General features: G+C 43.4%; 1 protein-coding gene across 5 annotated transcripts in view; it reads left to right on the plus strand.

The window, feature by feature from the left end:
• The window catches only part of PHKA1 (phosphorylase kinase regulatory subunit alpha 1), a 3,177,076-nt gene that overhangs the window by 383,681 nt on the left and 2,765,918 nt on the right, over nt 1-27,477 (plus strand). For all 5 annotated transcript variants that reach the window (XM_044057561.1, XM_044057557.1, XM_044057558.1 and 2 more), the window contains exon 4: nt 17,101-17,148. In XM_044057561.1, the coding sequence (XP_043913496.1) occupies nt 17,101-17,148 (48 nt within the window). The remainder of the gene's footprint in view (nt 1-17,100; nt 17,149-27,477) is intronic.

A 27,477-nucleotide genomic window follows, 5' to 3' on the forward strand; every position in this document is an offset into this window, starting at 1 on the left:
CAGTACCTCAGAGGGGCTAAAAACATAAGACCGCCCCGGAGAGCACCAGCACCAATTTTGGACCTCAAGTTCGTTTTGGAAAAACTGACCCTGCCACCTTTTGAGCCAGCCAATACAGCTGATCTAAAATTTTTATCATGGAAAGCAGCTCTGCTCCTGGCAGTAACTTCAGCACGAAGAGTCTCAGAGCTACAGGCATTAATGGCAGTGGAGCCTTTTACAATTTTTCATCAGGACAGAGTTTCTTTAAGGACAAACCCTACCTTTATGCCAAAGGTGGTATCTAGTGTGGTTCTTAACCAAACCATCCATTTGCCAACTTTTTATCCAAACCCCCAGAATAAAGGGGAGAAACTTCTGCATTCTTTGGACATACACAGGCAGCTACTCTTCTACTTGGACAAAACAAAAGCTTTCAGGAAAACTGAGCAACTGTTTGTAGCATGTGCTGCAGGATCACGGGGCAAGGCTATCTGAAAGCAGACTATATCCAAATGGATAGGACACTGTATTCATTACTGCTACACACAGCATGGAAAATCAGTCCCAAATAACATTAGGGCACATTCCACCAGGGCTACAGCCACTTCTACAGCCTTTCTCAGAGGAGTACCTACCAAAGAAATTTTGGAGGCTGCAACTTGGAGTTCAGTGCATACCTTTACGAAGCATTACCACCTGCCTCTTTACTCTAAATCCAGAGCAGGATTTGCCACTCCAGTTCTGCAGGGCCTCATAGCCAATCCTAACTCTTTATAGACCAGCCACCCAACCTTAGCTTTGGGATTCTACCCAAGTGTAATGACTGCAGCAGTGTAACACGATGAACATAGTACAGTTTTGTACCTACCATAAATGTAGATGTTCGAGTGTTCACACTGTTGCAGTCCAGGTTACCCTCCCTCCATCCCCTCTGAACTAGCTGGACTTCTCTATACCTTTCTATCCTATACAACCTTTGTGGTTTATTTGCTTGTAACTGAAGGTATTGTTTTTTATTTTATATGTATACTTATTAGCAATATGTATTGCCTACCTACTTGGGGGCACCTGACATCTGGGGCAAGAAAAACTGAAGAAAATGGCATTGGATACATCTTATATACCCCTGGCGCACTGACATCAGGGAAGAAGCGACAGCAACTGATGCTGGACCAAGACTTTGGAACTCTGACCGACTGCGGGACCGCCTGACGGCAGGATAATCCAAGTGTAATGACTGCAGCAGTGTGAACACTCGAGCATCTACATTTATGGTAGGTACAAAACTGTACTTTATTATATCCCCTTCGATCTTTGTCCCGTCCCTTCAAAAAATCTTCCCGATGTTCCACCCAGTCAAAGGGACGAAGCAACACTAGAGATAGAAGAGCTGCTAAGAAAGAGTCATCCAAATTAGTCCCTCCAGACCAGATTGGATCTGGATTCTACTCGACTATTTTTAGTGCCAAAGAAAACCGGGGACTGGAGACCAATTTTGGATCTCAGTGTATTGAACAAGTTTGTGAGAGTACAAAAATTCAGGATGGTCACTGTACAGTCTATCCTCCCGCTCTTGGAAAAAGACGATTGGATGTACTCTATAGATCTTCAAGGTGCATACTACTACATAAAGGTGGACAGGCCATCAAGAAGATTTCTGTGCTTCCGTGTGGGAGCCGGTCACTACCAGTTCAGAGTACTGCCCTTTGGACTCTCTACAGCCCCCAGAGTGTTCACAAAGTGCATGGCAGCTGTCACAGCTCACTTGAGACTTCAAGGATTCCAGGTGTTTCCATACCTAGACGACTGGCTCATCTCCGCCCCCACCAGACATCTACTGGAAAAATCCCCATCATACTCTCTCCTCGCTGCTCAAAGGCTAGGCATAACCATAAACTGGCAGAAATCCAGTATCACCCCATCTCAGTCGACAGAATTCATGGGGGTTATCTTGGACACATAAAAATGCAGAGCTGCTATTCCAGAGCACAGAATTTTAAGGATAAAGCAACAACTAATTCCAATCCTTTCAAAGGAAAAATCCACGGCTCACTCGGTTCTACAGCTGTTGGGTTCCATGGCAGCCTCCATCACCATTGTTTCCCTGGCCAGGTTTCACATGAGGCTTCTACAATGGCTACTGCTCACCCAGTGGTATCCTTTTCAGCATCCTCCACAGGTGCAAACAGGATTTAAATTGATGGATGACTCACAATCTCTCACAATGGTCTTGCCCCCCTCCCCAACAACCCAAGGCCACAGTGACCACGGACACCTCCCTGATGGGGTGGGGTGGCTATGTCAGAGACACAGTCCAAGGCACTTGGTCCCAACTGGAGGCCCATCTGCATATAAATGTTTTAGAGCTGAGGGCGGTGCTTCTGGCATTGCAAGCATTCCATCCCCTGCTGCCGTCTGGGACAATTGCGATTCAGTCAGACAACATGGCGGTGGTCTGGTACATCAACAAGCAGGGTAGAGCCAAATCTTTATCCCCTTTGTCGAGAGGCCATGAGGTATGGCAATGGGCGATGGCTACCAACCGTTTTCTTCTAGCAACGCACATTCCCGTGAGTTCCAACGTGATAGCAGACAGACTCAGCTGGTGCATTCTGCAACCTCGCGAGTGGTCCCTGAATCCCTTGATAGCGGCGGAGATCTTCCACTGCTGGGGTCATCCTTGCTGCAACCTCTTTGCATCCCCAACCAACTACAAATGCAGCAACTACTTCTCCCTGATTCCCCCTCCGGGACAGTCACCCAGGGATGCTCTAGTCCACGATTGGCCCTCGGGTCTTCTCTACGCATTTCTGCCCTTTCCTCTCATTCTCCATTTTCTGAAGAAAGCCCAGCGGTTGAAGAGCAAGGTAACCCTCATAGCACTATGTTGGCCATGACAGATTTGGTTCCCATTCCTTTGGCCTCACCTACTAGATCGACCATGGATTCTCCATCCAATCCCGGAGTTGATCTCACACCCACAGAACCTAATTCATCCCAACCTGAACAGCCTGAAGTGAACGGCTTGGCTACTCCAATTCCCTTGATTACCAGGCAGAATGATCTTTCTTTACCAGTAAGTGATATTCTCATTGCTTCTCATAAGTCTTCCACTAGAATTACTTATCTGAGCAAGTGGAAACGATTTATCTGTTGGCTGAAAGATAAACAAGTAGACCCCTTTTCAGCACCATTACATATACAATACTAGACTATCTGGCCGACCTGCTTCAATCGGGTCTATCAGCATCTACCATTAGAGTTCATTTGGCCGCAATTTCTAATTTTCATGAGGGTGTCCCAACATTCCTCTCTTATGTCTCATAAACTTTGCAAGACCTTCATAAAAGGTGTGAATCATCTGAAGCCACATTTTAGAGAACCTATTCAACCATGGGATTTATCATTAGTTCTACAAGCTCTGACAATGGCACCTTTTGAACCAGCCTCTTCTTGCGACCTCAAGTATTTGTCATGGATAACCTTGTTTTTAGTCGCTAATACTTCTGCCAGGCGTATTTCTGAACTTCAAGCTTTATGTATCAAGACTCCATACTTGATTTTTCATAGAGATAGTGTCTCTGAGAACTAATCCATCATTTCTGCCTAAAGTGATCTCTGAAATGTCCATTAATCAAGCCATTGAATTGCCAGTTTTCTTTCCCAACCATTCAAACAGAGGACAGCATTGTCTACATACCCTAGATATACGCAGGCAAATCTGTTTTTACTTCAACAGGACTTAACCCTTTCGTAAATCTGACCAGTTATTTTTGACCTTTTCTGGATCTAGATTAGGATCGGCTGTTGCTAAGGTCACATTAGCTAGATGGTTGAAGGACTGTGTGACCTTTATTTACACACAGCGTAATATCTCGTTGCCTACTACCATGAAAGCTCATTCAACAAGGTCGATGGCAACTTCTGCTGCCTTCCATGCCAGAGCTTCTTTACATGACATCTGTGCAGCTGCAACTTGGGCTGCTACTCATAACTTCATCAATCATTACAAATTGGATTTGGCCTCCAAGGGAAGAGAATCTTTCGATTCTATGGTGCTCAGGAATGTCCTTCCATGAGAGCCTCCCAGGAATAGAGGTAGCTGGGGACTCTGTCCCATACGTAAGGAATGAACGAGGATTAACAATATCAGATAAAGAAGTTATGTCTTACCATAACGTTCCATCTGTATTGTTGATCCTCGTTCAGTCATTACAACCCTCCCTCCTTCCCCCACCACATGGTTTCTAGTGGATCTCACCATCCAGTTCTCTTAGTTTATTTGACCAGAGGTAGCCTCTACCTTCTTTAATTTGCAAACTCAATCTGAGGTAACAGGGAGAGGGGAATTGTGGATAAGAGTTTAGCTCGAGAGTTTGAAGCTGACGCGAGCTTGGAAAATGGCCGGCTCGGAACCGATACCCATATGTAATGACTGAACGAGGATCAACAATACAGATGGAACATTATGGTAAGACATAACTTCTTTTTCTTGACTATGTTTCGCTAGTGAATTACTTTCAATCCCTCTACGTATATCAGATTTATGCTCCAGAATTCTATCACGTAGTCTTCTGGAGCATTTCCCCATGTAGAAAGCCAAACAGGCTGTGCAGGTTGCTAAGTATGCCACTAAGGTAGTGTTGCAAGTGGCCATACAAGTGAAGGAATAATTTATTTTCGTAATAGGATGTAAAAAATCTGTCAGTTGACAGATGTTCACACAACATGAGCAATTATGACCTGGTATTGTCCCTTTCGTCTTAAAGTCAATACTTTTTGGTCGATTAAAAAGAAAATCCTTGTAACATAAACGTTTTAAATTTTCTGAATTTTTATAACAAATTAAAGGTTTTTCAGTTAACCATTTTTTATGTCCTGGGATAGAACTCAGTATATCCCAGTTCTCTCGAATAATACTTTCTATACCCTCAGTGGCCCTACTATATGTCATAGCATATCTCAAAGGTTGAGGCTTATATGGTGCATTGTTTATATCTGTCCTAATCCCAGAATCTGAAAAAATATGGTTTGGCGACACTTTCTCTTAACGATATTATATCTTGCTTAGTATTATTTAATTGGTCAATTTCATATCCCCTGTCTTTAAAATTATTTGTCATTTCTTCCATTTGTTCAATACATTTCCCCATTCTTGTATTTAACCTTCTAACCCTCCTTTACTGGCTCTTAGGTACACTCTTAAATACATCTCTAGCATGCATGCTATTCCTATGCAAATACTTATTGGCATGCATTTCTTTCCTATATATACTTGTATCTAATTCACCTCCAGCTAACGTGATACACACATCTAAATAATTAATAATTGATGGAGATGTATTAATTTCATACTTCAAGAAGTCTGTTTGCTCTAAAAACATTTTAAAGTCCTGCAGTTCTCTTTCACTGCCACTCCAAATAAGAAAAACATCATCCACAAAACGCAAATAAAAAAGTATTTTATGTGCATATGTGTTTGCATCACCATAGACATTAGTCTCCTCCCATTTACTTAGGGTTAAATTGGCGTAGGTGTTCCCTACTGCCGTGCCCATAGCCACACCAGAACACTGATGGTATATATATATCACCATTAAAAATAAAAATATTTTCCAAAACAAGGTGTAACATTTCATATAGAGTGGATATTTCTCTTATTATATATTTTCCACTCTCATCCAAAAGTTCCCTTATTTGGTCAACACCATAGGCATTCAGAGTTGCAGTGAATAAAGATTTTATATCTAGAGTAGCAAGCAAGACATTAGGACCTAAACAACTACTCCACCATCCATATAGTTTTTGAAGAAAGTGACCAGTGTCCTTAATGTAACTCCTAACATTCATAAGATGGCAACTCAACCTATTCTGCAGATATACCAATAAAGGCTCCATTATCCACCCTTTACCAGACACTATAGGTCTCATTGGTGGTCTGTCCGGTGATTTATGGACCTTAGGCAACCCATAAAGTATAGGAATAGTTGGACAGGTAGAAAATTAAAAGTTTCAATGCCTAGATCATTCATCAGCTGAAGGGTCATAGATACACATTTATTTTACCAATAATATTATTCACTTCTCCTTCCCCAATGACCTTAAATGTCTGAGTATCATTCACTAACTCATTCATGGCTTCTATATAATGGGATGAATCATTGCAACAGTGCACCCACCCTTATCAGCTTCTTTAATAACAATGTGTTCATTTTGTTGTAATGCTTTTCAGGGAATTAAATTCCTCATATGTTATATTTTTTTTCTTGAGGGTATCTCTCTCATATAACTGTCTAATCTGTTTTTCACTTATATTACTAAATACATTTACTATAGGATCCTCGATGGGTATAAATGCACTAGTCCTTTTACAAACATTAGAGTTTGCTGTGTTTGTATCTTTAAAAATACATTTCAAATTTAGATTACGAACAAACCACTTAAAATCAGTTAATTCTGCTTAGCACTTCCCACTTTACCAAATTGCTTGCCTTTGTTCTTCCTCTCTTCTATAATGAAACCGGGATATTTCATGAGGTGGGAGACCATACCTACTCCCAAAGGCATTCCTCAACCCCTTCAACATCAACTGCCTTTCTTCCCCGCAGTTCTTCAGGAACTCCTTGTTCAAGGAATCATTCAAGAAGTCCCTGCATATGTGAGGGGAAAGGGATTTTACTCCAGGATATTCCTAGTTAGGAAAGAAGGCCCATGGATACTAATTCTGGATTTGTCCCATCTCAACACCATCCTTCAAGTTCCCTCCTTTCGCATGGTCACTCTGCCTACCCTCCTCCCACTGATCCTACCCCAGGCTTTTTTTATTATTCTTGGATATAAAATATGTCTACTTTCACATTCCAATCCAAACTCAGGAAATTCCACCGCTTCTCCAGTGGGTTCTGCACACTATCCGTTCTGGTACCAGTCATGGCCTTTGTCAGGACAAAGGGAATCCAACACTTCCCCTACCTAGATGATATCTTGATCCAGGCCCCGTCAGTTCCTTTACTTCTACAACATCTAGACTTCACCATTTCCCTCTTGAAGTGTGGGATTCACAATAGACCTCAAAAAATCATCCCAGATTCCTTCTCAGGATCATGTGTCACTGGGGTGCAGTATCTTAACAGAAAAAATGATGGCATGTCTTCCCCCAGAAAAAAATATTGTCCCTCACTACTTAATTTGAGTAATTACACCCTCTAAAAGCCGTATCAGCAAGGGAGTTCATCAGGCTCTTGGGATTCATGGCCTCCACCATTCCCATGCTTCCCCTGGCAAAGCTTCACATGAGAAAGTTCCAATGGTACTTGAGAACAGTCTGGAAACATCTGCACCCCCTGGAGTGGATGATTCCAGTGCTCCCATGCCTTTCAAGGAGCTAAATTGGTGGATAGCTCAGATCAATGCCAACCCAGGCTTGCCCCTGCAACCTGTCCCCCCCTCCCCAAACACAGATGGCTCAGACACAGGTTGGGGAGTAACCCTAGGAGATTGGAGAGTGATAAATTCATGGACTCTCACTCAACAGAAAGAACACATCAATATCAAGGAAATTAAAGCTCTGATATTAGCCCTTCAAATCTTCAAGGCTCATCTACTTCTTGCGACATTGAGGTAGTACACAGAAAATACCACGGTGCTGTGGTACATCAGCAAACATGGGGGGGCACAAGGTCTTACTTCCTGTGCAGGTTAGCCCTGCAGGCATGGGAAATCACCCCGGACAGACAAGTCCAACATCCTAGCCATCTACATTACCTCAGACAATGTGATGGCAGATACTCTAAGACCATGACTCTGTCTCATGAATGGATGCGAAACAGAGATGTATTTCTGGACCTGGTCCATTGATGGGGTATTCCAGATGTGGATCTGTTTGTCTCTCCCATGAACAGACAGCCTCCAACCTTCTGCTCCGGAGTACCACACCCTGAACCATGGAGGGTGGATGCTGTCTAATTCCCTTGGAAGGGGATGTATGCTTATATATCCCCCCCCCCTTCCCTTTCATATAAAAACCTCTGCTGAAAATTCAGAAAAAATACCTCAAATCTTGTTGGTGACTCCTTATCTGCCAAGCCAGCATTGGTTCCCCCTACTACTCCATCCAGCCATGGGCAATCACCACAACTTCCCCCAGTGGATGGACCTGCTCACAAGGTGAAGGGGAACACTCATGCACCCACATCTATCCACTCTGATTTTTACACTGTGGGTGATAGGGTGTTGATCCCTTCAGACACCTTTGCACAGAGGACATGCTTCAGGTTTTGCAGGAGGTCAGAAAACCAAATACCACAAAATCATACTTTTCAAAGTGGAAGAGATTTTCTGCCTGGTGGCAAACACACAACTTACAACCACTGGTAGTATAATCCCCAGTGGTCTTGTCTTACCTCTGTGAATTGATGAAGTCTTACCGATCCTATTCCTCCATCAAGACCCACTTATCTGCCATCTCAGCATGCCTGCCTCCCACCCCTCCGGCTTCCAGGCTGGAAGTTAAACCTTTCCTAAAAGGGGTCCTGCACCTCAGACCCCCCAAGGAAGCCCATCCCGCCTCCTTGGGATCTTAACTTAGTACTGGAGAAATTGAATCTGCCACCCTTTGAGCCTGCCAAAGATTGTTCTCCAACATTGTACATGGAAAAAACTACTCTTGATGGCCATTATGTCAGCTAGAAGGGCCTCAGAACTACAAGTCCTTATGGCCTCCCATACTTTTACTGTTTTCCAAAAGGACAGGGTGTGTTTGCGCACCAACCCTACCTTTATGTCCAAAGTAGTCCATGAGCTGTCCCTGAATCAGGCCCTCAATCTACCCACTTGCTTTCCTTCACCCCAAAACCCAGCTGAAAGGATACTACATACCCTAGATGTTCACAGACAAACCTGGGTACTGTCTGGCCAAGACCAAACCCTTCCAAAAATCAGACATGCTTTTTGTATCCTACCACCCAAGTGCCCTGGGACATCCTGTTTCCAAGCAAACCATATCCTCTTGTATATCCAAAACCATCACCTTCTGCTACACTGCCCATGGCAGAAGGCTCCCCTTCATAGTAAAGGTGCATTCCACTAGGGCAGTGTCCTCCTCTGGAGCCTTTTTGAAGGTTCTGGATACAGCTGCCATTTTAAAATGAGCTACATGGTCCTCCATCCATATCTTTACCAAACACTACAAGTTGGACATTGTGTCCAGGGCCAGAGCAGGATTTGCCAGAGGTTCATGGAAAGTGGTTCTGTTCCTCCACCCAATCCTTAATGCAGCAGCTTTTTGCACTCTCCCTTGTGTTATGAATGTAGCAACATATGAATAGAAGGATATGGTATTTTTTTTTTTGTTCAAATAATTTTATTCAAAAAACTTTTTTTTTTTAAACAACGCATAGTAAATATAACAGATCAAATAAAAGTGAATTGAATGAAATATTTACAGAATATACAATGGCCTCAGGTCAGACAAAGTCAAAAAGAATACAATCATCGATACACAGACAAATAATAAAGGTTATTGTACAAGCATTAACAAATTATAACTTGCATTCTTGCTTCCTCTTTTCTTATGAAGATAAAATTGTGTCCACTTTGAGTGTCTCTATTAGGGAGAGAACTTTCTGCCAAGGATTGTTAGTCTATTTCTTCGGAAAGTTCCTCATTTACTTGACATTAATTTCCAACAGTGTTACTTGAAGGACATGATATTTTTGTGTAAATTCTTACCATAACTTTAGATGTCCTTCTCTTGTGTATGCTGCTGCATAGTTTCCCACCCTGCCTTCCCCCCTTGCACTTGCCTGACTGAGTACCCACTATGTAGTTGCTGATTCCGACAGCATTTAGTTGAGGAAGTGCATGCTGACGTCAGTTTTGTACCCGACGTCTGTTTATGGCTGACGTCCACAGAGAGATGCAGAATGTCACACGCATCCTAACGGTAGCATCCATCGTTTGTAAAACGGCCAGACGAACGAGAGTCACCAGACGAACGAGAGTCACCAGAGGCAAACTCCCCTTGTGTTATGAATACAGCAGCATATAGAAGAGAAGGACATCTGAAGTTAAGGTAAGAATTTACACAACGAATCTCTCTGCTTCCATCTCCCCCTCCCCAACCCCACCTCAAAGATAGTAGGAAGGATGTCCTGTTAATATCAAAACGACCCATATTACCCCTGATCAGTGGGTTCTAAATATTATTGCCCATGGTTAGGCTCGCTTTTAAAGAGCCCTTAAAATTCTCAGGATACCCATATGTACCCCAAAATAAAACTCAGGCTCTACAACAAATTCAAATTTTATGTTCCCAGGGAACAGTGGAACAAGTTCCAGAAGATCAAAAGTGGAAAGGATTTTCTCAAGACTCTTCCTGGTACCCAGAAAAGAAAAGTCTTGGCATCCCATTCTGGACCTGTCCAGATTGATTCTTTTTCTCAGGGTACCAAAATTCAAAATGTTGACCCTGCAGAAACTACTCCCCATGTTAGCCCTTAAGGCATTCGTGGTGTCATTAGACCTAAAAGACTCCTGCCTTCACGTCCCCATCTCAAAGTTGCACAGAAGCTTTCTTCGCTATAGAACAAGCTTGTCGTTATCAGTTTTCAGCTTTGCCCTTTGGACTGTCTAATGCATCAAGGGTTTTCACAAAGTGTCTAGCTCCTGCCATTACTTACTGTAGGACCAAATGGGTCCAGATTTTACCCCTACCTGGATGATTGCCTAATACAGGCCTCAGACCTGTCATACTATTTAACACCTGAAATTTACACAGGACCTCCTAACCTCCTTGGGGTTCACTCTAAACCTAAAGAAGTCCATCACTGTGTCATCCAAACAGATTTTTTTTTTTTCCTAGGGATACTCCTGGACTCTTCCTCCAAAGCCCCACAAGGTCATGTTTTTGACTAGTTACTTCCAAAACTTACAGGGCATAACAGCCAAAAATTCATCAGAACTCGGGGGGGGGGGGGGGGGTTGGCATCCTGTATCCTTATGGTGCCACTAGCAAGGCTACACATGAGGAAGCGCCAGTGGTATTAAAGAATGTTTGATGCCAGACCACTCAGCCCCCTGGGCACCAAGATACCCCTGATACCATGCCTCAAACAAGAGCTCACATGAGGGGGTATAGGCTTGCACCCAGAATTGGGGCTTGCCCTTCAGATTGTCTCCTCAAGACCAAATCCTGACTAGAGATGCGTCCGACATTGCATGGGGAGCCCATACCCAACATTTCCAAACCCACAGGTTGTGGGATTCCCAGACCAGGAAAGGCACACATAAATTGGAAAGAACTCATGGCAGTTCTAAAAGGCTTACTGGCCTTCGAAGAGAAATGGCTACCAGGGGTGCTGGTAGTACAGGCAGACAACACCACAGTCATATGGTAAATAAACAGATGAGACACGCACACCTGGTGTTCATAAGGGTCATTTGCATATATCCCATGTGCCTCTGATTCAAGAGGTTTGAGAGGTCACTCAATGGAAGTTCCAGCTTGGCTGGAGTTTTCATTTAGTTTTTACTGATAGGAATCACAGGAGTGGAAAAATGTGGTTCAAGAAGTCCCATGGGCCTTTTCGGGACACACGTGGTGACTGTTCCTCCTGGGGCAGAGGGGGGAATTCTTCTGGGAGACACCCCTCCCATGGCGGGGGGGGGGGGGTCAGCGTCACCAGGTCTCCAGCGATTCCTTTCCTGGACAACCCTCTCAGTGCTCCCGAACAGAGGCCCGATTGCTTACCTCTGGAAGCAGTCGGGGGGGGGGCTCTCTGCACCATTCAGCTAGGCTTTCAATAACCTTGGACAACTGGGTGCAGAGAATAGTTACCATATTCCCTTCAGTCTTTGCCCAAAGTCCCAAAAGCGAATCCCCCAATGTTCCACCCAGTCATAGGGATCTAGCAGCACTAGAAATTCAAAAGCTCCTTCAAAAAAGTCATCCAAGTAGGCCCACCAGACCAAACAGCATCTGGATTCTACTCTAGAATCTTTTTAGTGCCACAAAAGACAGGGGACTGGAGACCAATCTTTGACCTCAGCCTATTGAACAAATTTGTACAAAAGTCAGAATTCTGGATGGTCATGGGTCAGTCAATCCTTCCTATCTAGAGAAGGACGATTTGAAGTACTCTATAGATCTTTAGGATGCGTATCACCACATAAAAATAGACAAACACTTTAGAAGTTATGTCCACTTTCAGCTAGGAGCCAGTCATTACCAATTTTGAGCACTGCCCTTCGGTCTCACCACAGCCCCCAAGGTGTTCACCAAATGCATGGCAGTTGTAGCAACTCATTTGAGACTACAGGGATTCCATGTGTTTCCATATCTAGATGACTGGCTCCTCACCACCACCTCCAGGCATCTACTGCTTTACGCCATAGACTTTGCTCTACATCTTGCTGACGCACTAGGCATTTCAGTCAACAAAGAAAAGTCTTGATTAGACTCCCACACAGGATTTGGAGTTCATCAGAGCAAGGTTAAGTACAGTATCTTGCATAGCCTCCCTTCCTCTCCACAGACTGTTGAAACTTGGGACGCAACTTCAGGTGATCCTTTTCCGAAACAGAGTTCCTGCTCATCTGGTACTACAAGCTCTGGGATCCATGGCAGTGACAATAACATTAGTTCCCCTAACGAGGTATCACATGAGGTTGCTTCATTGACTGTTGGCATCACACCCTGGTTCAGTGGCCTAAATATAACATGTCAATTCTAACGCACCCCATGTTCCTTCCAGTCTTGATAACAAATAGCTGCAAGAAGGATCTATCAAGGTGGATGAAGCCAGAAAAGAATCTATAGGGTCGTTCCTTTTCACCCTCTCAACCCAAGGCCTTAGTGACCATGGACGGTTCCCAGATTTGGGGGGGGGGGCATTTTCTGGGAAGCACTGTTTCAAGGCACTTGGTCCCCCACAAGATGCCAATTTGCACATCAGCTTCCTAGAATTGAGGGCAGTGCTTTTGAGTTGCAAGCATTCAAGGCTGCCCTTTAATTGCAATCCAGTCAGACAAGATGTCTGTAGTCTGGTACATCAACAAACAGGGGGTAACCAAGTTCTGTCCTCTGTCGGGAAGCTCTAAGGATTTGGCAATGGGCAATCCCTTACAACTGCTATCTGATAGCAATGCATATCCTGGGGAACTCCAATGTGATTGCGGACAAACTGAGTAGATGTATCCTCCTGCCTCATGAGTGATCTCTCAATCCCAAAGTAGAGATGAAGATCTTTCTTCGATGGGGTCACCCTTGCTACGACCTGTTCACTTCTCCCATAAGCTACAAATGCAGCAGCTACTTTGCCCTAATCCCCCCTTGCTGGGAGTCCCTGAGAGATGCACTTCTCGATTGGCCCATGGGACTTCTGTATGCCTTTCCCCAATTCCACTGATCCCCCAGTTTCTAAGGAAAGCCCAATGTTTGAGAAGCAAAGTGATTCTCATTGCGCCTTACTGGCCCTGTCGAGTCTGGTTCCTTTTTCTTTGGTCTCATCTGTTTCACTGCCCATGGACTCTGAACCCAGCTCCAGACCTGCTGTCTTAGCCTCAGGGCCTGGTGCAGCACAGTCTTCAAAATCTCAAGCTGATGGTTTGGTTTCTCCAATTCCAGTAATGGCCAGGCTGAATAACTTGTCCTCCCAGTGCAAAAGATACTTCTGGCTTCCCATAAACCATCCACCAGGAGGCTTTACTTAAGCAAATGTAAGAGCTTTTCAATTTGAGTGACTGCAAATCATATAGACACATTCTCGGCATCAGTTAACAGGGTACTAAATACTTGGCTATCTTGATTGAACAAGGAACTTCTCTGTCTATAATTAAGGTTTATTTGGCTGCCATTTCAAATTTTCATAACCGTTTTAATGACCATTCCTTTATCTCCTCGTTTATGCAAAATTTTTCTTAAAGGCACCCTACATTTAAAGCCCCTTTCCAAGGACCCTGTAGCGCCATGGGATTTGACCTTAGTTTTATAATGTCTAGTTTGACAGCCCTTTGAGCCAGCAGCCACTTGTGGCCTCAAGTTCTTATCTTGGAAGACTATTTTCCTAGTAGCTGTCATGTCTGCTAGGAGAATTTCAGAATTACAGGTTTTGTGTGAAATGGCTATACATCTCTTTTCACATAGAAAGAGTATCATTTAGAACCAATCCTTTCTTCCCAAAGTTGGCTGAGTCTAATATAAACCAGTCTATAGACTTGCCAGTTTTCTTCCCAAAATTTGCAAACAAAGGAGAGGTACTGTTAGTTGTCCACAGACAGTTAGGTTTTTACTTGGACAGAATGAAATATTACAAAAAATCAAATCAACTATTTCTATCACTTTCAGAACCCAGTTGGGCAAGCCTATATCAAAGGTCTCCTTGTCAAAATGGCTAAGAGACTGTATTACCTTTTATATACTAGCAAAATAAATTTAAGCTATCCACTACTGAATAGAGCTCATTCTACAAGACCTGTTTCCACTTCAGCTGTCTTCCATTCCAGAGCTTCTATGGAAGACATGTGCAGCTGCAACTTAGGCTACTCCACATACGTTTATCACTCATTACAAGTTAGATATGGTTTCCAGGTGAAGAGCATCCTTTGGCTCTATGGTGCTCGGAATATCCTTCCTTTGGGCCTCCCAGGATCTAAAGTAGCTAGGGACTCTGTCCCATCAGTCAAGAATGAATGTAGATTGACAACATTAGGTAAAGAAATTATGTTCTTACCATAATGTTCCATCTGTGTTGTTGATCTTCATTCATTCTTGACATCCCACCCTCCTGCCCCCTTCAAAAGACTCCTGGAGGTCCGGACCTAGTCCTGGGAGATATCATAGGGTTATACCTTAGACCGGGCTTCTGTATTTTCTTACATACTAGGCAAACTTGCTCTGAGGTAATAGGGAGAGTGGCATTGTGGGTAGAGCCTTAGCTCGAGAGTTTTTTGACTGGTGTGTGCTATGTATAACGGCCGAGTTGGTTCCGAGAAGTCAGAACCAAACCCATCAGTCAAGAATGAATGAAGATTGAAAACACAGACTGAACATTGTGGTAAGAACATAACTTCTTTTTACACTTTTTATGATGGAAGGTTAAGTTTTTCTGTAAAACTTATTTAAGATCTAATCCTTCATTTATGCCTAAAGTGACATCAGAGTTTACTTTTTAAGCAAAGCTAACCATCTTCCTGCTTTCATTCCAGAACCTAAAATGAGGGGAACTATGTTGACAGATCAAAATTTTTCAGAACTTGATTATTTGTTTTTTTAAGTTAAGAAAGGATGACAGCCTGTGTCAAAACTTATTCTAAATGGCTCTCACACTGTTACTTTCTTTTATGAGTCACAGCAAAACAATTCCATGCAGGGTCTTTGTTTCATTTGTGGCTTTTTGGAAAGATTTGGATTCTAAAAGTTTTGTAGAAGTAGAAATTGGTCCTCTGTGCACACTATAAATTACATTCCTTCTACAGGTCTAGGACAGGCTTTGCTATGATCGTTCTGCATGGGGATCCTGGACCTTCTTCTTTCCTCCTGTCAGTTTGAGCTTTAGTGATCTGTCAGTATTGCTTAAGACTACTGCACTAGTGATCTTTATTAAGAAACTAATACAGTTATGTAAGTAATTTGCCATAACTTTAGTTGTTTGATTGATCATGGCTGTAGTATCCACTTTCTCTGCCCCCCCCCCCCCCCCGTTTTTGTTTGTAACAGGGTGTGGACTTTTTATTGTTGTGTGCCAAGCTTTGTCCTCTCAGGAGTTTAGCCTCCCTCTCTCTCTCTATTGACAAGAAAGCTCTGAAGGACTTTCTGCCCAAACCTGACTTTTAATCCATTCAGCTGAAGCAGACTTAACTGTTTGGGTGCATGGGAAGGTGTCCTGAAAGCTTTAAAAGCTGGTTGGGTGTTATAGCCTTAGCAAGATATAACCCATATAGCTTGAGCTACTGCAGCAGTAATCATTCTGACATCTACTGTTATGTTCACAGCTCTTAGCGCTCCTGATTTTTGCAGAATGCCCAGATTTTTGCCTCATATTTTTTGGCCCATTCCTCATAATACTTATGGTTTTGTGGCAAGTCAGTGAAGACTGAATTCATTAAATAATGACAGACAGGTTTCAGACTTCCTAGCCTGCAGAAAATGTATGGTAACACAAAACCTTTTTATTCTACCAATCGTCTGTTTGTACGAGCAATATTTAAAGTTTGTCCCTGTTTTTGGGCCTTTGCTCCCCCCCACCCCCCATTACTTTTGGCTTTGTCCAGATTTCTTGTGCCAAGAGATGAGAGGTATGGTTATCTTAAGTTTACTTACGTAAATGTACTTTCCTGGGCAGAATTTTGATGGTCATTTCACGAAGTTCTGGAATACAGAAAAAAGATCCGAAGTCTTAATGTAAAAGTGGTTCAAAGGTCATACATTTTGTGGGAAAAGTGGATATCAAAGCATCGGGTGTATTTTGTGTGGGGTGCAGAAATATTGGTTAAGTTTGAGTTTGTTCAGCAGCATTTTGTTTTTTGCCATTTTAATTTGGGTTAATGACCATTGCAGTTCTGCACTGGAAACCCTGGGGCATGTTACAAACTTGGATGATACATTTGTTTTTACATCTGTACTATATGAAACTTTGAAACATGTTTAAGATTGTTTGCGTAGTACATAGTATGCAGTGTAACTGTATATTTTCTTGTACAGTAAAATATTATCAGGTGTATACTGCAATAGTGGAGACGGTATACCTAAAAATACAAATGTTACAAGCCAGGTATTATAATGTCCACTGTTTATTTTTTTTTTTAACTAACCATTCTCTAGGATAGTGTGGAGCAGCAAATTAATTAATGTGGCTTCTGTTGTGCAGGTCATCAGTTCACTCTCTCCTGGCAGCTGTCCCTGTCCCTTGCTTCGTAGCGTTTGCTGCAGCATACAGCTGATTACTGCAATTAACTGCTTTCACACAAGGTTTACAGATGGCTTGTAGAGTGTAGCAGAGATATAAGGTTGCAGAAGTTTTTTTTTGGAAAGGTCATCATGCAACAGCTGTACTTGCTGACTTAAAGGTGCTGCGTAAGCTTACTGAGAATATAGCTAATAGCTTTGTTTTTCCTCCTCAGAATGTGGTGAAGCTGATGAGAGGTCTGCTACAGTGTATGATGAGACAGGTAAGGTGCTGAAAGTTTTCACTTGCAACAATCGTACTTATTCCTGGCCACAGAAGAGCTCCTTTATTAGTTGTTGCTCCTTTTCATACACTTGAACACTATAACCTGTTGCACTCAAGAATTATTTTTTTTTTTATATACAGGTCATTAAAGGAAACATTAATACTAGGCAATCCATATAGTGGACATGTCATCCCAGAGTGTGACAGGAACAGCGTGCTGTTTAGCATATGCCTTGTGTCTAATAAAATAGTCAGCATTTTGGCTTTTCTGTCTCACTGAAAACCTGCAAAAGTGTGCTGACATTGTAACTTAAGAAGAAAAAGTAATGCTGTTTTCTAAACAGTGCATAAAATTATACCATAACTAGAATAAGAAGATAACTAGAAAACATTCAAGTAACTTATCTGCAATTTGTACTTTTAGTTTTGCTTTTAGCGGGGCAGTAGAGGAATCCTTTGCATTGGTCAAGATTTGTTGTCTGTAGAGTCCTGCTTGGTAATAAATGTTCTCCTTTGAGCATCTACAGAAGGATGATGCTTAATCAGCTGTGGTTGTTGTGAATTTCGGCTTTTCCCGGTTAAGGGTCGCCACAGCAGAACTCCGGTCCGCTAATGATTGGCAGTAGATTTTTATGTGCCGAATTGCCGGCCCTGACGCACAACCTTCAACAATGGTACACCCATTCACGCATGTCTCCACACAGAAGACGCTTTAGCTGAGAATCGAACAGGACAATGTCTTACTGTGAGGCGACAACGCTACTGCAGCACCACCACCGCAGTTGATGGTAATGAAACATTTGAATCTTTTTTTTTTTTTTTTTTTTTTTTTTTTTTGCAGTAACAGAATTTTTGGAGGTGGACTTGTGTGGGGAAACTGGCCATTACTTATGTCATTCAACACACCCCACTGCCTTTCTTGTCACCTGTGTTCTCCACAGTTTGACGTTTTAGGTGCAGGGATAATATAGCTGTTACCCTGGATGCAGCATGACAAAGTGGCAGTATAATTTCGGTGTCACCTCACTGCATCTAGAAGTTGTACTCTGTGTAGGTGCCATTCTTTATATGAACCATTAAACCAAGCTCCCATATGCCTGAGTTGTGGTAGCTGAGATGGGTGGTACAGATCTCATGCCTGTTTATTGAAAAATGAAAAGTGCAAGGTAATTTCAGGATGACCTGGATAAATTTCTATGGCAATATAAGTAGTTTCTTGGGTTCCTCTTGAAATCAGACAGTCTAGTGGTGGTGTCCATGTTGCGGTGAATGACTTGAAACGTGTCTCCCTGGACTATATGAAGAGACACATGACTGAACTCTTGGATTGTGTCCCAGGCAGGTTGGACCGTAGCCCTAAGCAGCATTCTGCCTTCACCGGGATGATGCCACACCATAAACAAAAAATGATTGACTTCAACAATTGGCTTAGCTTCTGGTGTTAGTCTAGGAGGATCCAGTATTTGTCAGCCTGGGAAGACGTTGATCTGCACCTGTCCTCCCCTAGGCTTTCAGATATTGGCTAAGGTGCTTGCTTCCCCCATAGTGCCTTTTTTAGGCAATGTCAAAACACTAAAACTTCCGACATAGCAAAATCCACTCGAGACAAACTCAAGGTTTTGCTGTGTAATGATGGGTGTTTAAACATGAAACTGCACTCCCTGTAAGCACTCCTCACCTTAGAAGATGCTGATGTCTGTGCAGTCGCTGAAACATAGTTCAAGGCAGTGAAGAGCATAGCAGCTGATAAATGAGGCTCAAAATTAGCGTGAACGAACCTACAGTGAAGGAGTATCCATCTTCATTAAAGCCAAGTACCCCTTGAGACTGGTCAAACAGTATGACTGTCGAACTACTCCATGCCCAAGTTATATGCAAAACACCCTACTACATCATTACTAGCTATAGGTCCCCCACTGTGAACCAGACAAGCGCAGTGCCTACCTGGACTTACTGGAGTCGCTCACCATACAGCTCAACACCTTAGTCATGGGAGATTTCAGTTCTCCCTCCATCGACTGGGTAACATACACAAGCTCAAACGTACTCACCCAGAGGTTCCTGGAATAAGTGAATGCAAATGCTATGGAACAGATAGTCTGAGATGGTCTGCACCCCCCACAAAGGGCTGTGATGTCCTTGATGTAGTATTCAACCAGCATGGGTGGTCACTGCACTGCCCTCTGTGTTATGCCCTCCTTGGTAAAGTCTGACCCTAAATCAGTCGTGTTCAAAGTATGTATTGGACCCTACCCACCCCCAAAATAGCAAAAGAAAAACAACTAAGGAACATCTCCAAAGCAAACTACAGCCTATTAGGTAATGGTTGTATACCCCTTGCAGTTACCGGCAATAATGACTCCTATGCAGAGAGATACATAAATGCCCTGTATAATCATCTTAGCAGCTGTATAGACTCTGCTATACCTGACCACATTAACCAGGCCCTCCCGAAAAAACAAGCCACCTTAGTGAACATCTAGTAAAAACAGATTGTATAACGCAAGGAAGAAACTGATGTCCAAGAGCAAGAGGCAACTGCCTTTGCAGAGGAAGAATTCCCTCCACAGATTGAGCAAGCAAATCAGAAGTTTTGTAAAGTCCTCTAAAGCTAATAAAATAGCATCCCTAGCCAAGGACAGTCATAATGCATTCTTTAACTACATCCAGAATCTAAAAGGGAGTGACCTACTGTGTGCCGAATTCATAGTAGATGGTACCACTCTCACTGTACCGGAAGAAATTGCCAACTTGCTAGCTGACAGATTTGGCGCAAACTTCACCCCTGTCCCTACCAGCCATACCCCAAAGCATACCTGACACCAGTTCTCTACCTAGTATCTCTAGATATCAAGTCGTATTTCCGTTCTCCAAGGTCAAAAACACAGCATTAGTGGGACCAGATAACATCCCAGGTTGCTTACTAAGCAATCTAAAATGGGACCTAACTGACCCACTTGCTGTTCTCTCTAACCGTAGCCAGAGAACTGGCTTTGTACCAGCAGTATGGAGAATAGGACAGTAATCCCCTTGCACAAAGGGGGGGCCATCAACCCACCCTGGGAACTATAGACCCATAAGTCTAACCAGCCTCATCTACAAGGCCATGGAAAGGATCACTATGGACCTCATCAACAAGGACTTGGGCGACCTTCAAACTCTAGACCCAGCCAAGTTTGGCTTCATTAAGTGTAAATCATGCTTACTAAACCTGGTGGACTTCAAGAAAGTCACCAAAATCCTGGATGAAATTAATACAGTGCATACAGCCTGTTTGGATCTAGCTAACGCCTTTGACACAATCCCCCACTCTGTTATCATTGAAAAACTGTCCCAGCTAGGTGTGAACCCTTAGATCACTAGATGGGTAGCTGACTGGCTCACCAGCAGAACATATACTGTCAAAGTTGGTTACTGCACCAGTACAAGTAGACCCATCACCAGTGGTGTACTCTAAGGATCTGTACGGAGCCCTTAACTGTTTGGAATCTATTTCTCGAAAGTCCAGGATAAAGTAAACTGCCTTTAGCTTACTAAGTTGACTGATGATCGTAAACTAGGTGCAATCATAGAGTCCCCCAACGATGTTAATTCATTGCAGGAGGGGCCAACACACATGACTGGTGCCAAAGTCACAGTATAAAACTAAACGTAAAAAAGTGCACTATTATGCGATTTGGTAAAGTGGAATTTCCCACTAATTACAGTTTAATGGCACCCCACTAGTTCAAACCCAGTGGTGTGAGATCTGGGAGCGCAGGTTGACAGCAATCGGCACTTTGACCACCAGGTTCCCACGGTTGTAAGGAAAGCCTTCTACATTGCACATCTCATAAATAAAGGCATCGCATCCAAGTCTAAGAATGTTATTACCCCACTTTACTCGACCCTAATCAGACCATTAGTAGAGTACAATGCTCCCTTCTATATGTATCTCGGCAGACACATGTAGCAGCTGGAGAGACCACAGAGGTTTCTCACTAAGATACAGAGCTGCCAACCATGACCTATGTATTTAGACTGAAAGCCCTGTCCACTGTACTCGCTATCATAAAGGCTACTGAGAGGTGACTTGTGCCTGGCCTACAGGGCAGTCTCTGACCCAGAAATGATGGAAATGCTACACATCTGCAAGTCAAATAGCACTAGATTCACTTGCTCTAGGGTCTCATCTTTGTTGGTTGCATTAACAGAACATGCTGAAGAGACAGGTATGTCTCGCAGAGATTGCCGCTGCTCTGGAATAAACTTCAGTTCATGTAAAGCAGAGCTCCTCAATGCCTGTATTCAAGCACAACCTGGACAGATGGATGTGTGACCACAAATTCACTCGGAGTGGCACCCATGTCCATCATGGACAGGGGTAGTCAGTGCTAATCTGTAAAGTATGTCCATCTAACCAAGAACAGTTGGGGAAACCCAGAATTAACATAGCTAGGCTTATAAAGGCTCTAGAGCCACTAACCTAGTAAGCTCCTATGCACCTATGATTCTGATTTAACAAAACTAAATACATTAAATAAAAGGTTGTAATTGGAGGGCCTTGTGACATAGCAGTCTCCTCACAGAGTCATACAGCCATCATCTTAAAGGCTGTGGTGGGTGTAGTCCATATCATATGGCTGTCATTTCCCTTTTTTTAAAGACTGTTATCAGTGTCATGTCCGTCACTTCAGTGCCTTTCAGGGCTGTAATTACTAAGTAATGTGGCTGACAATGTTATACCTGTGGATGCTGTAACTGTAGGTTCACAGTAATGTCACTATATGGCCTGTAGAGGCTTTGATTATAGGGGAAGACAGCTGTCACCTGGGAGGGCTGTAATTGCAGGGTCCTTTGGCGGTCAGTTTGCCCATGAAAGTTGTAATTTCAGGGTCGTGTGGGTGTTACTTCACTGCATAGGAAGGCTGTATTTTGAGGGTCGTATGGCTGTATCTTTCTGCATTACTTGGGGTCTTGCATCAGTTTGCCTGTGTAGTCTGACCACAAGGCTGTCACCTTGATACCAGTGGAGGCTAGGGTCATGCTGTCACCTTAGTATCTATACAGATGTAATCGCAAGGTTATATGGCTGTCACTTCAGTGCGTGTTGAAGCTGTAATGACATAATCATGTTTTTTTCTTATTACTGTGATACATATGGAGGCTATTAATTTGGCTGCCATCTCCTTGCCAGTGCAGACTGGTATTACAGGGTCCTGTCGTAATCTGCTTAATATAAGTTCATGTTATTAGCTTTGTGTTTAGTGGCTGTAGCGAAATGAGTGTTTGCAGGGTCTGGCAACTGGAAGTCCATCCTCTCTAATAGCATGTTTAAGGTCAGCAGATATTAGGACCACTCAGCATGTGAAACCTTTTCAAGCTGCCAGGCGCCCTCTGTCACATAATACATTACATTTCCAAGCTTTTTCCTACAGTTGTGATTGCCAGGCTTGACAATCGAATGAGAAAAATGAACTCTGGCTTTCTTTGTGACTTTGAAGGTTTAGTAATAGTGCAAAAAAAAAAATCCCTTTCCAAGTTGCTTAGTTAAGCTTCTTTAACTTACTGATTTATCTTTATTTTCATTATTTTTTTCTGTTGGAACAGCTTTCCTGGCACTCAGGCTTCTGCTGTCCATCAGAGTAGTAAAGTTTATTCCATAAATTTACTTGCAGGAGGAAGATTCCTCTTCATGATAGGCACTGTAAATGTTTGCATTCCCTCAGAGATCAGCAAAGTATTTTTAATTGTCCAATTTATTGAGAATTGTCTGACTATGTTCAGCCATAGAGAAGTGTATTAGAAGTATGTCTTTTGGTCAAGAATACAGTGGAGGCTTATGTTACCCCTTCATCTTTTTTTTTCCAGGCAAGAAGCATATTATCTGATGATGTAATTTTCATTCTTCAACTGGCTACTGCACAATGGTACCGCCTATACCGAGCCAACAGATATTGACAATGTACTGGCTGACAGATTCAGTGCCAACTTTACCCCCCCCCCCCATAGGACCAATCTTAATACCAGTAAATTGCCAGGCACCCATTATTACTGCTGCACATGTTAAAACAGCACTGGCCAAGGCCAAGAATAGCTTCTGTGGGACCTGACAAAAAATCCCTGGCTGTGTCCTGCATGAACTACAGAGTGAACTGGCTCCTCACGTGCCCTGTTCAGTCATAGCCTCGTCCTTAGGCTTTGTCCCTACCAAATGGCGCACTGCTACAGTCATCCCTCTCCACAAAGGAGTAGGGACTACAGAACCTGGTAACTATCTCCCCATTAGCCTAAGTCTGATATACAAAGCTATGGAATGCATCATCATGGACCTAATAAACAAGGATATAGGGAAGCTCCAAACTGTGGATCCCACACAGTTTGGTTTTGTGAAGGGTAGATCATGCCTGCTCAACTTGGTCGACTTCTTTGAGTCAATCACCAGAGCTGTGGATGAAGGCAAGGTGAGTACATACAGCCTACCTTGATCTGGCCAAGGCCTTTGATACCATTCCCCACTCAGAAATCATAGAAAAAGTCACTAAGCTAGGCATCAATCCCTTTATCACTAGGTGGGTTGCAAACTGACTCACAGATAGAATCCACAGTGTGAAAGTAGTTGACTCCAAGTCAGACTGCTGACCAGTCACGAGTGGAGTCCCTCAGGGATCGGTCCTGGGTCCTCTCCTGTTTTGGTATCTACTTCTCTGAGGTCCAGGCCAACAAGAGGGGACTCTGGCTGACAAAGTTAGCAGACTATTGCAAGTTGGGAGCCATTATTAACTCCCCAAGTGATGTTGACATCCTACAGAAAGGCCTCACTGAGACCAGTGACTGGTGTCAGAACCATGGCCTTAAGCTCAATGCCAAAAAATGTTATCATCCACTTTGGGAAAAACACAGTTCCCATGAATTACCACATCAATAGTAGTTCATGGAACACAGAAGGCATTTTAAGAGATCTGGGAATGCAGGTTGACAGCAGCCTCTCTTTTGACCACCGCATTGCCACTGTGGTCAGAAAGTCCTATGTGGCACATCTCATTACTAAGGGTTTTGCATCCAGGACGAAAGAGGTCATTGTCTCCCTCTACTGTTCCCTCATTAGGCCAGTCATTGAGTACAATGCCCCATTTGTCATGGACCTCACTAGACACCTGCAACAACTGGAGAGGCCTCAAAAGTACCTCACAAAGAGGATCCTAGGCCGTAAACACTTGTCCTATATGGACAGACTCAAAAAAACTCCCAACTATTCTGTCTCATATGACCCAGCTCTGTTAGAAATGCTACATCTAAAGAAATCCCAATCCCTCCATACCACACACTCCAGAGACCTCAACCTCATTATAGCTATCAATAGAACGGGCTGGAGGGGACCGGTTCATAACCCAGAGACTGCCCATGCTATGGAATAGACTTCCCATACGTGTCAAACAGAGCACCTCACTGGCTCTCCAAGAGAAATCTTGATGAGTGGATGGGAAATAGAAAATTCACCCTGGGGATCACTCCAGTGGCTCTACTCAACAGAGGCACTGGGAGCTAAGGTCGGGTGACACGATGCCAGGGTAATCCTATGGGCTAGGCTTGTAAAGGCTCCAGGACCATTAGCCTAGTACACACCTATGAACATATGATTGGTTCAGATCCAAGACTCTGATCCAACTGAATCTCTTGTACAAGATCATCAGATCCTGACATAATAGAATTCCTCCTTTTACCCATAGTTCCCTGACAATCCAACGTACCTCAGATTTTGTTTGCCACTATTGGTATCCGATGCAGATTCTTAGCTGTTGAGCGTTTTTATTTATTTATTTTTTTTGAGTGGTCTTCTGACTTTTTTCCTTATTGTTGGTGTTTGTAATTTGAGTTAAGTTTTATATTTTGCCTTTCTTCCTGCCTCTCCCATATTTTAGTATTCTTAGCCAATTCTCTTTCCTTTTTATTGTCCGCTACCATTTCGGTACTTTTTTTTTTACCATTGCTGGTATCCATTTGTACTTTTGAGTGCTTTGTCTATCATTGTTAGTTTTTCTTTTTCTTCCTTTCTCTTCTTTCTTTCCTAACAGAGGTTTTTTTTTTTTTTGTATAGATAGGTTGCTTTCTTATAGCTTTGGTAGAGTGATATTTCTTTGTACTTTTTGTGTTCAACGGTTTTAAAATGACAGACAAACCTTCTGGGTTTAAATAGTGCATTTCCTGTGGGCATAAGATCATGAATTATGATGCCACAGGGAATGTGTGTATTGTGTGGGTCCGGCACATCTTGATGTTGACTGTGCCATTTACTCCAGATTTAATTCTACAGCCTTGACAGGCCACAAGAAAAAGTTAGTTCACCAAGGTCTCTTGCCCTCTGCATCTTCATCTTCAGTGGCTGGGGCTCATGCCCCCTCTAAAAAGCCGAATAAATCAAATGTTTACACTGTAAGGACAAAGAGTCCCGGAAAAGGTCTCCAAATCGATCCTCAACTTTGACTCCTTCAATGGATCCTACTGCTAAGATTCCGAGAATGTTTGGTTCCATCGGTCTCTGATCCAGTGACTCAAAAATCAGTCTCCTCCGATCCATACCCCACACCCCACCACTTCCATGGGATCTGATTTCATCCAGGATCCCTTATCCGTTCCTAGAGGAGTTACCTTGAAAGCATTCTAGTCCTCCCTCCACTACATCTTCTCTTTGGTCCTCCTGAAGCCTTTCTGAAGCAGACGACAGGATGATGAGCACGTTCTTCAGAGCAGAGATACAGATGGGGGTTCTCCCGAATCCGTCCCCTTGTAGTCCTGGGGACTGATGTCTGTCCACTTACCCTCTGCTATCTTATTCTTTGATCTGTCCTTCTGTTTCTGAGCCATTGGATCTGAGATCCCTGTGGGTGTTTACTTCAGATCCGAAGACTGTTCAGTTCTGATAACTACCCTGAGCTGTCTGGCACAGAGTGATGTTCTTTGTGTTTCACTGTTGCAGTCATCACCTGTGGGTTATCCCTGCTGTGGTAGCCCACAGCTGGCCTGAATACCAGAGTCAGTGGTTTTGTGCGCTGGCTGCTGTTGCTTCTAGTCTGACAGGTCGTCAGTACTATAAAGCAAGGCAGCCAATGTCATTACATCAGTCTTTCTTGCTGTGGAGCCCGTAGCAGAAGCAGTTCGCATGAGTGCCGGTCAGTCGTTACCAGAAGCCAAATTTCAGCAGAAAACATCTAAAGCTAAGTACCCCGTTGGGGACCCTTTTTTCTTGCTCTAACCAATGTCCAAAAAAGTTAGCAATTGTCTTGCCTGTGGAAAGCAGATCCCACACGAGACTTTCATTCTTACTGCAGCACTTGTTTAGGCGCAGACCATGACGTCCCTCATTGCCAGTTCTGTGCCCTCTTTTTAGTGCGAGAACCGTTCACTATTGAGCTCTTTTTGTAGACGATTATTTTTGTATTCAGTCTTCAAATTCCAATATGGCATCCATCAGCCAACAATCCGCCGATATTCGGAAAAAAATGTAAAGATAGTCAGGCCGCACAAGGCTAAGCCTTCCGACGGCACTACCGCCTAAGCAAGTAGTCAGTTGTCTGGAATTCAGTGAGGTGCTTTTGCAGTCCCTGATGCCCGACTTGTTTTCTGCGCAGGCCTCTGCTGAGACCTTTTTGGAGTCAGGTATGCTGCAGAAATCTACTTTGTCTACCGAGCCTTTGGCTGTCTCTGCCTCGTTTGGGTCCGGAGCCGCAGTGCAGGCACATGCTTCCGAGGAGGCCGTTCGCACTATTGATTCTAGACAAAAAACTACTTCTCTTCCGACTACCATTTCTCAGAGACTGATGGATTCTCTCAGTTCCTGAAGCCAGGCCACTCCTAGAAAATCTGCTTCTAGTCACCGTCTTGCTACTGTTCCCCCACCCAAACTCATGCTTAAAATGGCAGAAGATCTTATCTCCCCTATCCGAGGTACGCAAGCCCCCACTCCAAAAAGGAAAAGGCTTCCTTCTCCAGAAATTGACAGGCCAAGAGTCTGAGGAATCTGATTATTCTGCCTTTGAAGAGGAACAGCAGCCCTTAACTGTTTGAGGATTCAGATGCAGAGGAATCCATCCTCTCTGCTTCCCATCCAGAAGATCTCTCCTTCTGGGAAACCAGTCACTCCCTCTTGGAACATTTTCAGTGGGAATCTCAGGACTACCCACAGTCAAAGAAATTACATTTTCCTTGAATCCGCTTTATTCCCTGATGCCCTGCCTCTCCTGCTCCAGCTAAACCTGACCGGTACTACAGAGTACCGAATTCTCACAAATACCTGTACAGAAACCCTGCTGCAGACCCTGAGGTCATTACACAGGGATACAAAGGAGCT

This window comes from Protopterus annectens, chromosome 15.part0, assembly GCF_019279795.1.
Source record: "Protopterus annectens isolate FY-2018-M chromosome 15.part0, PAN1.0, whole genome shotgun sequence".
Taxonomy (NCBI): domain Eukaryota; kingdom Metazoa; phylum Chordata; order Ceratodontiformes; family Protopteridae; genus Protopterus; species Protopterus annectens.